At 35.6% G+C, this 13,684-nt stretch overlaps 1 protein-coding gene across 1 annotated transcript; it reads left to right on the forward strand.

Annotated features, from left to right (window-relative positions):
• The first annotated feature begins 7,971 nt into the window (after window positions 1–7,971).
• LOC134839598 (aurora kinase A-like) lies at window positions 7,972–12,432 on the forward strand. The gene is made up of 4 exons (XM_063855202.1): window positions 7,972–9,136; window positions 9,698–9,916; window positions 11,039–11,362; window positions 11,768–12,432. Exons 1-4 carry the CDS (start codon window positions 8,009–8,011, stop codon window positions 11,963–11,965), a joined length of 1,869 nt encoding a protein of 622 aa, XP_063711272.1. The 5' UTR covers window positions 7,972–8,008; the 3' UTR covers window positions 11,966–12,432.
• Window positions 12,433–13,684: the final 1,252 nt, after the last annotated feature.

Consider the following 13,684-nt stretch of genomic DNA (forward strand, 5'->3'; position numbering starts at 1 on the left):
TAAGTGGTTTTATTGCAGTTTAAAATTAAGTTTTTGTGGTTTGATTTTGATTTCTTTTTGTTCCGACTTTCGATACGAAAGTAACGGAATATTTGTGCTCGGGGTGGTTTTTTTTTTCTTCAGACAAATTTCGACTTTTTAACTAGCCATTTTTGACGGAATTTTTAAATATCATTCGAAAGGTATTGTTGTCTTGAGCTCAAATATGAAAAGATATCTTACCTGTGATCTTTTTTCGTAAAGTTACGGGGGTTTAAAGATTGCCATTTTGGCCAATTTTGGACAATTGACGCGCGATATATTTCGCGCTATTAACGCGTAAGCGAGATTTAATCCGTCTTATAAATCGTTCCAAATTGGTTGAAAGAAGCTTATTTGTCATAATTGATTTGTTACAATGAGCGAAATCTATCATTTTGTACTTTACATGGCGTGTGGGGGGATGATTTTCATAAAAAAATTTCAAATTTTAGAAAAAAAAAATTTCATTTCGTTTTATTTCATTAAATTTTTTAATGTTATTACTGCTCCATAAACCTTAAAAGGCAGTCGGAACATTCAGGGCTTCGCCCTGATACGAGTAGTCTTGTTAAGTGTTAGTGAACGAATTGAAGACAACCTTAAAATTTCGTGTGGTTTAAGAAAACCTTAAAACTTAATCACGCTCAAATAGATTTTTTGAAGCCTGATTTTTCTAATTGGGTCCTATTTGGGTCACATATTTTAATGAAGTGTGTAGTATATGAGTTCATTGATTTCAAAAAGCTTTGAAGTGAACTTTTTATGAAAATGGAATTTTACACTAATAACTATTAGTATTATTTTTTTAAGTTTTATGGTTTTATTGACACAACTTTCTGTCAGCTATGTTGATTTCAAATCAAGTAGCTCTTAGGAAGCCGTAATACAATCTCCATTATCGAAAATGCAAATTGCGCAAAAAAAACGTGATCAACTATAAGCTTATGCAAGTTATATTTCTGTGCTGGGTAATGTTGCCTCACTCTTAGGCACTGAGCACAGATAATGGTGGGCCTCGAACACGCGGCCTTTTGATTGAGAGGCGGAGACGTATCCACTTCTCCGTTGTTCGACGTATCAATTCACAACGGCTCATGTCTTTTTCTTTTTAGTTGTGGTATCTTGTTTCAAATGCTCCTTCATATGCATTTTTTTTCAACAAAATGAAATCAAATGGTTGAGCTAAATACCTTAATTATTATTTTCGCCAGAGAATGACTTCAAGGATACTAGAAGGGAACTTCAAGACAAGATAGGATACTAGTTCGACTTTTATTATTTTTTTTAAACGCGAACTGGAATATAGACTTTTCTCGGGTTAACAATTTAAGTAGCGAAGTCACTTTCAATTGTGAATCACTAGTCATCATTCACGTGCTGTCATGCTCAAATACTTGAAAATTTAGATTAATTACCGGTGTGCGGCTACTACTGACAGTACGTTTAGGACTAATGAACCTAGTGAAGACTCTTATATAGGTCGTGCTGTTTTTTTTCAGTTAAACGTCTCTAATTACTACAGAGTGCATTCATACATATTGATGCATTTATGAATGCACTTAGGTATGTATGCATTTTTTGAATTCAACTGAAATTCATCTGCTGAAAGTGATGTAAATAGGACTCTCCAACTGCGAACGTGGAAATGGCACAAAAAAACATGAACGATTTCTAGTTTCGAAAGTGGATTTTAATTTTAAAATTTCCAGTGGAATAAAAATTTTACCTATTTATCCACTTTTCTCTAGTTGTGTTCTTGTTATCAAAAAAGTGCCAATCATAATTGTTCTAGAAATTTAACGAGCTCAAATTGCATCTATTTTTTTCTTTGAAATTCGAAAGTTGAGATTTTTTCAAGAAAGTCAGTGTTTTTTTTGCAATGTTTACTGGCGTTCATTACTCTCTTTACACAAGCGTAAGCTTGTGTTATAGTATGAGCTTTTTTTCCAATGTAAGTCGCAAATATTGTTGCGATGCAATTGTTGCGACAAAGTGTTCATTTTGAAAGTGTTCATTTTGATGCAGCTATTAAGTACAGCCAATGCTAAGGATAATAACACAGACTATTATATAAATAATAGCTTCAAGGTATCATGGATCAGTAGCGTAGAATTAGGGAAGGAGACCCGCAACAAAATAAAAGGGTTCGAGCATGGGCAAGGTCGGATGTTTTGAATGAACTTTTTCGTATACTAGTTAAAATGCGTCCGCTCTATAAATTGAAGCATGCAAGTTGGTAGATTTCTTTTTTTTTCAAATTGACTGGTACTGCTAATGCGTCATAATTGGCTGGCGTCACTTAGCATCTATGTAGACTCATAATTGGCGTGCGTCACTTAAGAATTGTTGTAGACTCGAAATTCTACTCATTCAGTTTTTTCAGTAGCGTTATCGGCCATATTTTCGCTAGAATATGCGAAGACCAACTTCGCCTCTGTGTCCAATCTTCGATTGGCTATGTTGGAGAAGTTTATTTTTTTTTCAAGTCAAAAATTTCCGTTTCAAAGAATTTTTTGGCCTATCGTTTGTCTGATTGTTTTGTCGGCTTAGTTACCGCATAACGGAATTTTCTTGTTTTACAAAGTAGTTAAATCGTATGATAATTTGGATTAAATTAAACTCAAACTATCTTACATTTTCCGGAACACTTTCAAAAATTATCGACATGTTGTGCGTGCTAGTGTTTAGATGTTTTGGTTACGGATTTTTGTTGCCGCTCATTTATTGTGTCTAAATACTTTTTAAACGCTTGTGTTTGTGGACGTTTTTGTCAAATTAAACATCATTTAAGACATTTTTCTGAAGATATCGTAGTTTTCTCCAATTGTTTCAATTTTTTTTCGTCTTAGTGGCTTCTGTTTCATTTTCTCTATGCTAGCTTGCAGTGCTTTGTGTTGTATCGCTAGTGGTGCAAATTTCCGTTCCGCCTCTGTTTTTCATAATCTACTTAAGCGTACCAAAGAAAAAAGACTTCTGCAAAACAAAATTAGAGTGTTTTTTAAATTTCTGCTCTGCAAAAATTTGATTTCGTTTGTGCAGTTGCTCAATTAATACCTGTTTTTTTTCGCACTAGAAATTGTAGAACCTGTTATTTCGGGGACGACATAAATTTGGAATTTGAAAGGGTTTTGTAGCTCGAATCAATAAATGCCCTTATTGACATATTTTTCTTAAAATGAAAATATTCCAGACAAATCCAGATAATTGTATGAAACTTTTTGAAAGATCTTTTTGTTTTTCGACATTTTTTTCCAAGCGATATTTTCGGTTTATAAGCTTTCGTATCATTTTCGTTCGGCTAGCTTGCCATGCTATGTTTGTGTTGTATAGCAAGCGGTGTGAAGCTCCCTTTCGCCTTTGTGTTGAATGTACATGAAAATAGTAAACATGAAGGATCTCTTAAAAACTTGTACTAAAAAGTTCTTCCAATCGGCAGCTGGCATGTGTAAAATCTAATCAATGTATGATAAGTTTGCAATTTACAGGGAAAATCGAGTGAACAAATTGGGGAATGGCTGAAGAAACTGTGGGAAGAGAAGGAGGAGTTGCTGAAAACTCTCTACGAAGGTCCTTCTGATGAAAAATCTAAAAATGACCACAAACACCAAAACGGAACTTCGGAGGAAACGGCCGACAACGTCGGTGTCGCGGCGAAAAAGAGGAAGGACGAGGCAGCTTTGTCGAGTCTGCGGGACAGATTTGTAGAGCATCATTTAGTGTCACAATTGAGTGGTATTCACTACGCATTGTTCATCTGGTGGTCTATTTTCTCAGTACTAGCTGTGTATGTATTCAGTGTGAGTTTGCCCGCCCAGCTCATCGCACTTATTGTAGTTTCTGTTACGGTTTTTGTTAATATCAAGTACGGGGGCTGGGACTACTTGGAAATGCATCTTCACAAGAAACGCATGAAAGAGCAACAAAAGCCTCTGTGAACTTAGTTTTCCTACTTTGATGCTTTAAAAACAGGATCAGTTCTTGACTTCTGCAAGTACCGAGTTTTATAATGAAAATTTTTGTATGAATTCCGGACCAGGTTTTGGGTATATTTGGTTTGTTAGCGCAATACGTTGGTTAAGAACTGTTCCTTAAATTGGAATTTATTTTTTCGGGAGTCAACATTAGAGCCAAATGCTGGCAATTGATAATAATTACACTTGCGATACTAATGTTACAATTGTAAAATGTTGTATTTAAAATACTGCCTGAATTGATAGAATAAACTTCACCCGCAGAATAGTGTTTCTAAGATGTTGCTGTTATGAATGTATATATATTCGATTGTACCTTGATTTGTTGTCCTTTTTTACCTAGCTTCAATTTCCTCTGAATGGCTTTAATCTAATTATTAATTAAAATGGTGGTTACTGGTTTTTATGAAATTGAAGGTTTTTATCTCGAATCCTGGGAGATAATTATACGACGCGTTTGCATACTGTTAACGGTGAATGATAGGTCTTGTTACACTTGCGAGAACAATGCTTATAATAGGGAACAAGACTGGTTTTGCCGTAAACAACTTTTCTTACAAATATGTAAGAAATTGACATTAGTTTTTAACTTAACCTCAACAACTTCCAAATTCCTGCCCACTCCTGTAACGTGGTGGCATTTGCACTCTAAAGTTTAGGGTTCGAGTACCGGCCGGACTTTTTTTCAGTATATATGAAATTGATTTTTTTGCCTCTCGTTTGTCTGTCAATGTTTTTTCGGCTTAGTTGCCAAATCACTTTGTTTTCTTGAACTGTAAGTGGTTTTATTGCAGTTTAAAATTGAGTTTTTGTGGTTTGATTTTGATTTCTTTTTAAGTGTTAGTGATCGAATTGAAGATAACCTTAAAATTTCGTGTGGTTTAAGAAAACCTTAAAACTTAATCACGCTCAAATAGATTTTTCCAAGCCTGATTTTTCTAATTGGGTCCTATTTGGGTCACATATTTTAATGAAGTGTGAAGTATATGAGTTCATTGATTTCAAAAAGCTTTGAAGTGAACTTTTTATGAAAATGGAATTTTACACTAATAACTTACTTTTTTTTGGTTTTTATGGTTTTATTGACACTGCTAACTTTCTGTCGGCTATGTTGATTTCAAATCAAGTAGGTCTTAGGAAGCCGTAATACAATCTCCATTATCGACAATGCAAATTGCGCAAAAAAAGTGATCAACTATAAGCTTGAAAAGTTGATATATTTTTTCTAGCTTTGCCACCGAAAAAAATTATCTGTTGATAGAGTTTTTAAGAGTCGATGAACGTATTTCCGACTCTTATGTAGGTCGTGACGATTGTTTTCCGGTTATTTTAATGCTCAAAAGTCTTAAAATGCTCTAATAACAAAAGAACTATTCATACTTATGAATGCAATATGAATGCCCTTAAGTATGTATGCAATTTTTGAGTTCAATTTAAGTTCATTTGTTAGGAGGTAGGCAAAATGCACTCTCCAATTATGAAAGCTGAAATGATGCGAAAAAATGTGATCGATTTCTAGTTATGAAAGTGGAATTTAATTTTTAGACTTCCCAGCGGATTGAAAACTTTTCCCCAAATCCAGTTTTTCAAATTGGGCTAATTTAATCAGAAAAGTGCCAAAAATAAATTGCTATTCAAACTCAAAGAGCTTTAAGGCCATATATTTATTTGTTTGAAATTCGAAAGTTGAAGTTTTTTGAAAATACAAAATTCTATTTTTTTTTCTGTTTCCGTGCGTTCATTGACTCTTTTTCAACTGTCTGTTCGCTGTTTTTTTTGCCAATTTAGTCTAAATATTGAGCGCTTATGGAAAAAATATTAACGCGAATGCTGCGAAGCTGTTGGATCTCAAAAAAGTTGACATCTGATTGAGACAAGCTATGAATGCTTCACTTAATGCTTTTAGAGTGCATTTTTCGAACATGCAACGCTATTGTTATTTTACTTTTCTGCTTAAGTTTTTCTTTCCTTCCTGATGGTTGCGCAAAATTTCTAACGGTCAATCAATCTAATTATTGAGACAAAACTCATAAAAGTTGGCAGATTCATCAAATTTATGTAACACGATTTACTCATATTTTTGGTATCTTTACTTCGATATCTTAAGTGACAAACATCAGTCAGTTTTTCATTGGTTCTTTTCTGAAAAATTGTTTGATTTCTTTCCAAGTTCAATTCAGTTTTTTTTCGTAAAAGGAACGCAAAGTGTGCTCTCCAAATACGAAAGCGGAAATGGCGCAAAGTTACGTGAACGACTTTCTAAGATTTTGATTGTTAGATTTCCCAGCGCAATAAAATAATAATCTATATTATTCATTTTTACCTGATCTAGTTGTCTCAATTTGGATTGTTCATCATGATAATGTCTATCATAACTTTTTCTAGAAATTCGAATTTTAAAGCGATTTTTTTCACTTTGAAAATAAAAAATTAGCATTTTTCAAAACAATCAGTTTTTTTTTCAGTTCCCCTGCGTACATTGTCATTTATCCAATTGGTTATGTTTTTTTATTGTTATGCGTTTAGTCCCCTTTTTTTTATCACAAGTCGCATGTGTAGAGCCAAAATTTTATCTAATCGTGCTAACCGAGAAGAAAGCAGCGAAAAAGACGAAGAGTTTAAAGTTTAAAAAAAATTGCTTGTGGTGTGACGTTCATTCGCTACTTTAGCACCAATCGGCTTTTCTTAATAATATTTCGGTAATGTCACAAAGTGACTGAAATAAACCAAGGTGTAGGTTGTGTTGTTTTGCAAAACTTTTGTTACCTCAAGGAAAGCTCGTAACGATTCAATTGTAGTATCATTTCAAAGAGCTAGTGGTCATATTTCGTGAATGTGTTCCAGAATATCGAAAAGTTGTCCCAGTGTCGAGAAAAAATGGCCGTTATTTAAGACGATTCAGATACAAACTTACCATAGAGCTGACATTCATCAGCATATATTATTGGTCGCTGTTCCTAAAAGTTAGATATGGACAAAAGACGAGACTTTAATGGTTTTTGGAGCTGCTCACTTTTTACTAATTATAGAAAGATAAGAGTAGCTTTGACCTTGACAACCATCTGTAGTTGGCTGAATATTTATTAAATCTTGTCTTATTACCCTTGCGATAAGCAAGGGTATTGCAATCGGGTATAAGACTCTTTTTCCCCGCAAATAACTTTGATCACAGGACTCGACTGGACTCATTTCTTGGAAGCCTTTATTTACAAATTTACCGCTACAGATATATGTTATATGCAGCGGTAAAATGTTAACAAAATATAAAAATCTTGTTAGCATTTTAAAATTTTTATCCTATTCGCAATTTGTTTTATATATTAGTTGTAATTTTGTAAACTATTTGTTGAAATTTCATTTTCTTTTTTGATAGGTTTCGGCATTTATCATAGCTGCTTAGTGGCCTCACATTGTATCGTTCGAGGAGTGAAAAATACCGATACTAATTTAATCTTCCGATACTAATTTCACTTTCTTTTGATAGGGCATGTTTTTGTTTCAAAGCTAGCCTTTTTAACTTTGATAGATCTAGTTTTGGCTGCTTTCAGGTTTTGTATCGCAAGTGGTGTGAAACTCACCTTGGCCTCTGTGCAGAGAGTCGCAAAAATTTGGAACAGAAATAATTATAAAGAGCAATTTACCAATTGAATGCTAAATTGATTTCGTAAGTGACCTTGAGACATAGTTTGTCTGAAAAACTCGCTTTTGCGGTCCTTTGTAAAAATGAAGTCGGTCATTTGATCTTTTTAATCTGTCTGTTCATATCTTTTGCAGCTCACTATGCAGTATTGAATTAAGTCGTGACCTTCGATTACGGCCTGTCACGTAATTTCCTAAATTATCGTGAAAGACAACGAAAAACTTTAAAGAAGGATTTTCAAATTGTGGTCATTAAACTGATTTTTCTGAGTTCATTAGTTTTTCAAAATCAGTGGCTTCCTGTTTTTGATGTTTTATTGTTGTCCAAAAATCTCAAAATTGAATGAAGATTGAGTTATCCTGTTTTCAGATCGAAAATGTCTGGAGTCACAGGAACCAGCAGTGGCGTGCCGAGATTCCTCCAAGCTACAAAGGCCAGCTCGGCTCGCGAAAATTCGCGACATGCTTATTCTCAATCTGGTGTTGCTACAAGCCACGTCCGGGTACCTAGTCGAGAGCGCGACAATTCTGCGACGCGTAGAATCTCACCGAAGACAAATAATCCATCATCAACAACAGCGTCCACGACAGGTTCTGGGAATAAAGAAGTCCATCTGAAGCGATCCAACTCGATGCCAACGAAACGACCGATGCCTTGCAGAGATCCGAACGGGGCTTTGAAGTTTTCGAGCGCCTCAAATCATAGAAATGAAGGAGACCAAGAGAACAAAATACACCACAAGCCAGTCATTAAAGGCTGTTTGAGCAGTAGAGTCAATTCTGGTTGCACGACGAAACCAATGCATGCACCACGTGAAAACGTACCAGCATCTTCAAATGCCAATCATGAGTCTAAATTGAGACCTAAAACGGCCAACGCAGGGTGTGGAAATCACATGGAAACAAAAGCAGCTTCAAATGTTCATGTTATGAAACCCACTTTGAAGCGTGCGGAATCGGCTAGAGCTCCAACTTCCAAGAAGCCATATCTAGTATCACATTCGAGTAATTTTGCATCGAGTGCAGTTAATCAGAAGAATCAAATTGATAATAAAACAAGCTCAGCTAAATGCCCAGAGCCGAAAGTTGTTCGTACGAATAGTGGTAATACACATGCAAGCCATAAAGAAAGGTTAAGATCGACGTCAAATTCGACTGCTGTAGAGATCGTGAAAGAACGGAAGGACGAGGAAAAGATGGACACCGATGAAGTTTCAGTTCCTGTGCTCACAGAGCGAAATGTCCACAAAGCCGAAAATAACTCAGACGAAACTATTAAGAACGAGGCTGTTGCAAGTTGTGCGGTTGCTGATGGAGGACATGGAGGGCAGGAGAATCAGCAGCGAAATCTGAGCAACCCTTGCTCTTCCTCGGCGACGACTGATGGAGAGAAAAAGGTTTGGTCGCTGAGTGACTTCGAGTTCGGCACTGCGCTCGGCAGAGGAAGATTCGGCTGTGTGTACGTTGCGAGAGAGAAGACATCCAAGTTCATTGTTGCAATTAAGGTACGTGTTTATATTATTGATATTTGATTTTTCCTAAGAAAATGCTATCCGAAAGCTTCGAAGAATTCTGAAAATAGTCGTATGAAACAAAAATTAAGATTGCCTGAAAGCTAACAAGTGTATTGAACTTGAAAACGTGCTTGAACAGCTAATATGAACTCAAAACGGTTCTTGAGTTTCGAGACCTCAAACAACATTCGAGTGTTTTTCAGCCGAGGAAAGTTTAATTTTTTGAGTGCAAGCAGTTCAAATCATCCATGAATCAAGGAGGCCTCCATGAAAACAAATCTTAACTGTATAACTGCATAAAGAAATGAGCCGAGATGATAATTTGTTCATGAGATAATTTTTTTTTTAAAACTGGATATAATTCATCGATAAGAACAAGAAATTTGTTTTAAAAAACATTTCTAAAAAGACGAGAAACAGATAGTTCTGATTTGGCTTTTGCAAAAAGCATTCTTTTATTATTGCGATAGACCTGTTAGAAGCTATAAAACTAAATACATTTATGACTATGATGCATATTGGTGATCAAATTGAAGTTAATTCTTGTCGCAGGTGCTGTTCAAGAAAGACCTGGAGACTTCGAGGATCACTCGTCAAGTGAAGAGAGAGATAGAGGTCCAGTCACATCTCAAACACCCCCACATCCTGCGTCTCTACTCGTACTTCCAGGACCAACTGCGCATCTACATAGTGCTGGAGTATGCCAGCAAGGGGGAGTTGTACAAGTATCTCAAACAGCAGGGAAAGTTCACTCAGGAACAGACTGCCAAGGTGAGTAGACTCGACTCGGGGATGAGAAAATCGGTGGTGATCCGTGGCTTGCGCGAGATTTTTTTTTGTCAAGAAGTGGGTTTTTCAAAAGAAAATTCGTAAATTATGTCACACAATTAAATGACGACGTATTGAGTTTCCTGCTCTCCCAAATTTATGTAATGCTTTTCTCCTAAACTAGGACTGATAAAGAAATGCGGTTTCCACTGGATATTTTCATTAGGGAACTGAACTTTATTGAGCATACCATTATGGATCTCATCTGGGTTAAAATGGCAAACGACAAGTGGTTATGCAATTTGAGTAGGACAAGTTGGGTTGGGAACTTAATGCAAAATTCATAATTTTTAGCGTTAAGCCCTCTTATATCGCATATTTACTTTTTTCTGTTAACTGTCCAATCTCACCAAGTTGTACTTGTGTACTTGTAATCTGGATTTCCATTAAACCACGGTTTTTTTACAAAGTAGTAGTTTGAACTTGCTTTATGGTTAGAGCTCAGTTACTTACGGAGACCTTCCCTCTTGTCTTGTGGTAAAGCGCATGCTGTCGGATCTAAAAGACGACCGGGTTTCTTTTTATTATGGTTTTCTGGGTTATCGAATTATCGGACCATCGTTTTAGTCGTATTTTTTGTCGACTTACTCCAAATCATCGACTTAATTTTTTGACTTTGGTAGTTTTTGCTGTAATTGAAAGTAGTTTGGTACTTGGTAAATTTATCTTTGTTACTCTTTTGTTTCATGTGGTTTGTTTTTGACCTAAATAGGATATCTTATATTGTTTCGTTTGAAAGACCGGCTTAGATTTTCCCACAAACTACATTTTTTAAAAACTTATAAAAAACAAACCACAAACGCATAAAAAAATTCCCAACTTGATTTCGTTTTCGACCTTTAAAAAAATTTCGACTGGCTTCCGAACATAATCAAAGGACACATACAGATAACTAGCATAACTATCTCGGTTCAATTGAGTTGCAGCTAGTCGCAGGTAATAAGTATTGTCTTTTTACAGTACTAAGTACCAGCAAAGAATTCAGTGTGACGGAAAGCGTTAATATTAGATTTTTGTGGAGGAACTAGTTATATTTTTTGTGGGAAAAGAAGTAATGTTTTGTAGTACATCTACCAACTGGCCAGTGCGCTGTTGTTCCTGGAAAAGTTGGGCGTGATCCACCGAGACCTGAAGCCAGAGAACCTTCTGCTGGACAGCAAGTTCGACCTCAGACTGGCAGACTTCGGCTGGAGCGTGCACTCGCCAGACATGCCCCGCAACACACTCTGCGGCACGCCCGACTACCTGTCGCCCGAGATGCTCCTCGGCCACGAGTACAGTGCAGCTGTGGATGTGTGGAGTATGGGAGTGTTGTGTTTCGAGTTCCTGCATGGCAAACCGCCATTTGAGACGCCCACTATTAAAGACACTTACGAGCGAATCAAGAAGGTAATTAGTTCATTTAGTAGGTAGCTTAGATTAGTAACTGTCCAAATTGATGCCTTGAAGATAAAATCAAGGGAATTTTTGACGGGTTCGCAGTTATCCTTGAAAAATTAAATAGCCTTTGAAGCTTTGCGTGAAAAAACACTCAGCTCCTTGTTTATTAGTGAGAGCGTACAAAAAAAATCGATTATCTGTGTAATGTTAAAATCATTGATTGTTTTGGGAAAACTAATGAAATAAAATATTGCAAACGTTCTCCCGTTTTCTACTTGTTGATACTATTGTATAATCCAAATCTATGAAACAATTTTCTATGAGGTGCTTGACAGACTTGGTTCATCAATTGAGGACTTTTTACTTAAATATCCAATTGAAATAATTTGACTATTGGAGCTAATTTTGTTTTAGGTTGATATTCAGTGGCCAGAAACATTTGAAGAGGATGTGAGACGATTTATTAGTGGAATGCTTAAGTTTGAGCCCAAGAAGAGATCTGCTCTGGTTGATATCATGACTGACCCCTGGATCGAAGCTCACTACCAGCCTCCCAAGAATCATCCTAGTCAAAGTAACAGTTCCAAGAAAGTCGAATCAAATGAGAGCTGAAGGTGACACAAATGAAGTCGAGTTTGGAGATTAATACAATTAGTTCACGCACCGATTCAAGTCAACTTCAAATTGATCAGCTGGCTGGAGAAAAATGACGGAATTGACCTTCCCATATCAAGAGAACTCATTTTAACGTTTTAACGTACCAATTTCGATGTTCCAAATATTTTCCTCCAAAGGAGAGCTAGGAATTTGGAGATTTTACGAGTTCATAATAAAACATTAAATGCTCAATTTGAGCTCATTTTAAACTAAATTGCTGTTGATTCACGTTTAAAAGTGTGCTTATTGTTTTTTTCGCGAATAGAATAAATGAATGATTCAAGTTGTAAATAGTTGGTGTACTATTTGAGTTCGAAAATATTGAGTGCGGTTTGCTTATATTGGTCAAAATTTGACTTTTGTTTTTGATTATTTGAAGAACATTAAATTTTCAACAGCTACTAATTCAGTTGTTTTTAGCGCATCTTTTCAAGTTAAAAGAAGGTTTTCGATATCAATTGGTAGTGAAAAGCCAAAGAATCATTCAGAGAAAGTATGAAGAAAAGTTCTCCATTTCTTTGAAAAACAGCTGGAATTAAGTGAGCAATTCAAAACCAAACCTACCAAGCCTTTCTAATGTCAAAAAAAAACAGTTATTGAAACTCATATTGAACCAAAATTCAGAAAATTCATCAAAAAATTTTCGTAATCAAGATGAATGACATGCAATCACAACTTATTTTTTTTGGAAAAGCTGAATAATATCAGTCATGATTATCAGCTGTTTCGAATGAACAAACGTTGTGCCAACTATTGTGCATACTTTATAATCGTAACTAATTCGTGCAAATATTTGGGCCGTGCGTCAGCTGCAAAATTTGCCTGTTTTACAACGGAAAAAAATCCAGTATGTATTTTGTTCCTATGGAAGTGAAATGTCCTAGCAGCAGCGGTCCTAATGTTTTCCAGGCAAATTTTAATTTTAGTAACTTTTTGTTCTCTTTTTGACAACTAATCTTAGGTAAACAGTTCCTAGATTTTTCAATAGCGGGCGCCTCTATCTCCGCCGTGCAAAAAAAAAACACTAAAAGCATTCGGAAAGCATTCCATTTTAATTAATCATTAATGAGAAAGGAGTTTGACAGGTTATACTTATATTGAGTTTTGATCCTTCTTGAAAAAGCGAATGAACGGTTGCTCTAGGCAAAGAATTTTGAAAGAACGCAATCTTAAACGAAATATCCGGAAACTATATCTACACCGGTACAATAATTGTTCTGTTTGTTTTCAGTGTTTTGCTCAAATTATCAAACCGGTAAAAGTCTTGTATTCAAAGATGCAATGTATTTTCTTTTTTTATTTCTAACTGAAAAATTATGCATGCAACGCTTGGGTTCCTCAAAAAATTGCTATGCTTTAGATTTAGATAATTATTTCAATGGCCAGATTAAATTTTCATTGCAATTGCCTCACAAAAGTTAGCTGTTTGGCCGAATGTGTTCTCAATAAAACAATTTTACCGTAATAATTATTTACGTGGTGTTTACCTTTGCGATAAGCAAGTGTTTTGCAATCAGTTAGACTTTTTTCCCATAAGTAACTTTGGTCACAGGGTCAGTGAAGTTTTGGTTATCGCTTTTGTTGACAACAAACAGAAACACCGAGAGGATTTAAGATGCAGAGAATACGAAACAAACAGAATTTGAGTTCTATTCGTATTTTTTATGTTTATTG

The sequence above is a fragment of the Symsagittifera roscoffensis genome, chromosome 2, assembly GCF_963678635.1.
Source record: "Symsagittifera roscoffensis chromosome 2, txSymRosc1.1, whole genome shotgun sequence".
Classification (NCBI taxonomy): Eukaryota; Metazoa; Xenacoelomorpha; order Acoela; family Convolutidae; genus Symsagittifera; species Symsagittifera roscoffensis.

What these genes read in the sequence shown, in the direction of transcription:
- LOC134839598 (XM_063855202.1), top strand. Translation starts at nt 8,009, where the DNA reads ATGTCTGGAGTCACAGGAACCAGCAGTGGCGTGCCGAGATTCCTCCAA. An exon ending in AGTTCATTGTTGCAATTAAG is followed by an intron (nt 9,137 to 9,697) that starts GTACGTGTTTAT and finishes TTCTTGTCGCAG; the next exon opens with GTGCTGTTCAAGAAAGACCT. An exon ending in CTCAGGAACAGACTGCCAAG is followed by an intron (nt 9,917 to 11,038) that starts GTGAGTAGACTC and finishes AATGTTTTGTAG; the next exon opens with TACATCTACCAACTGGCCAG.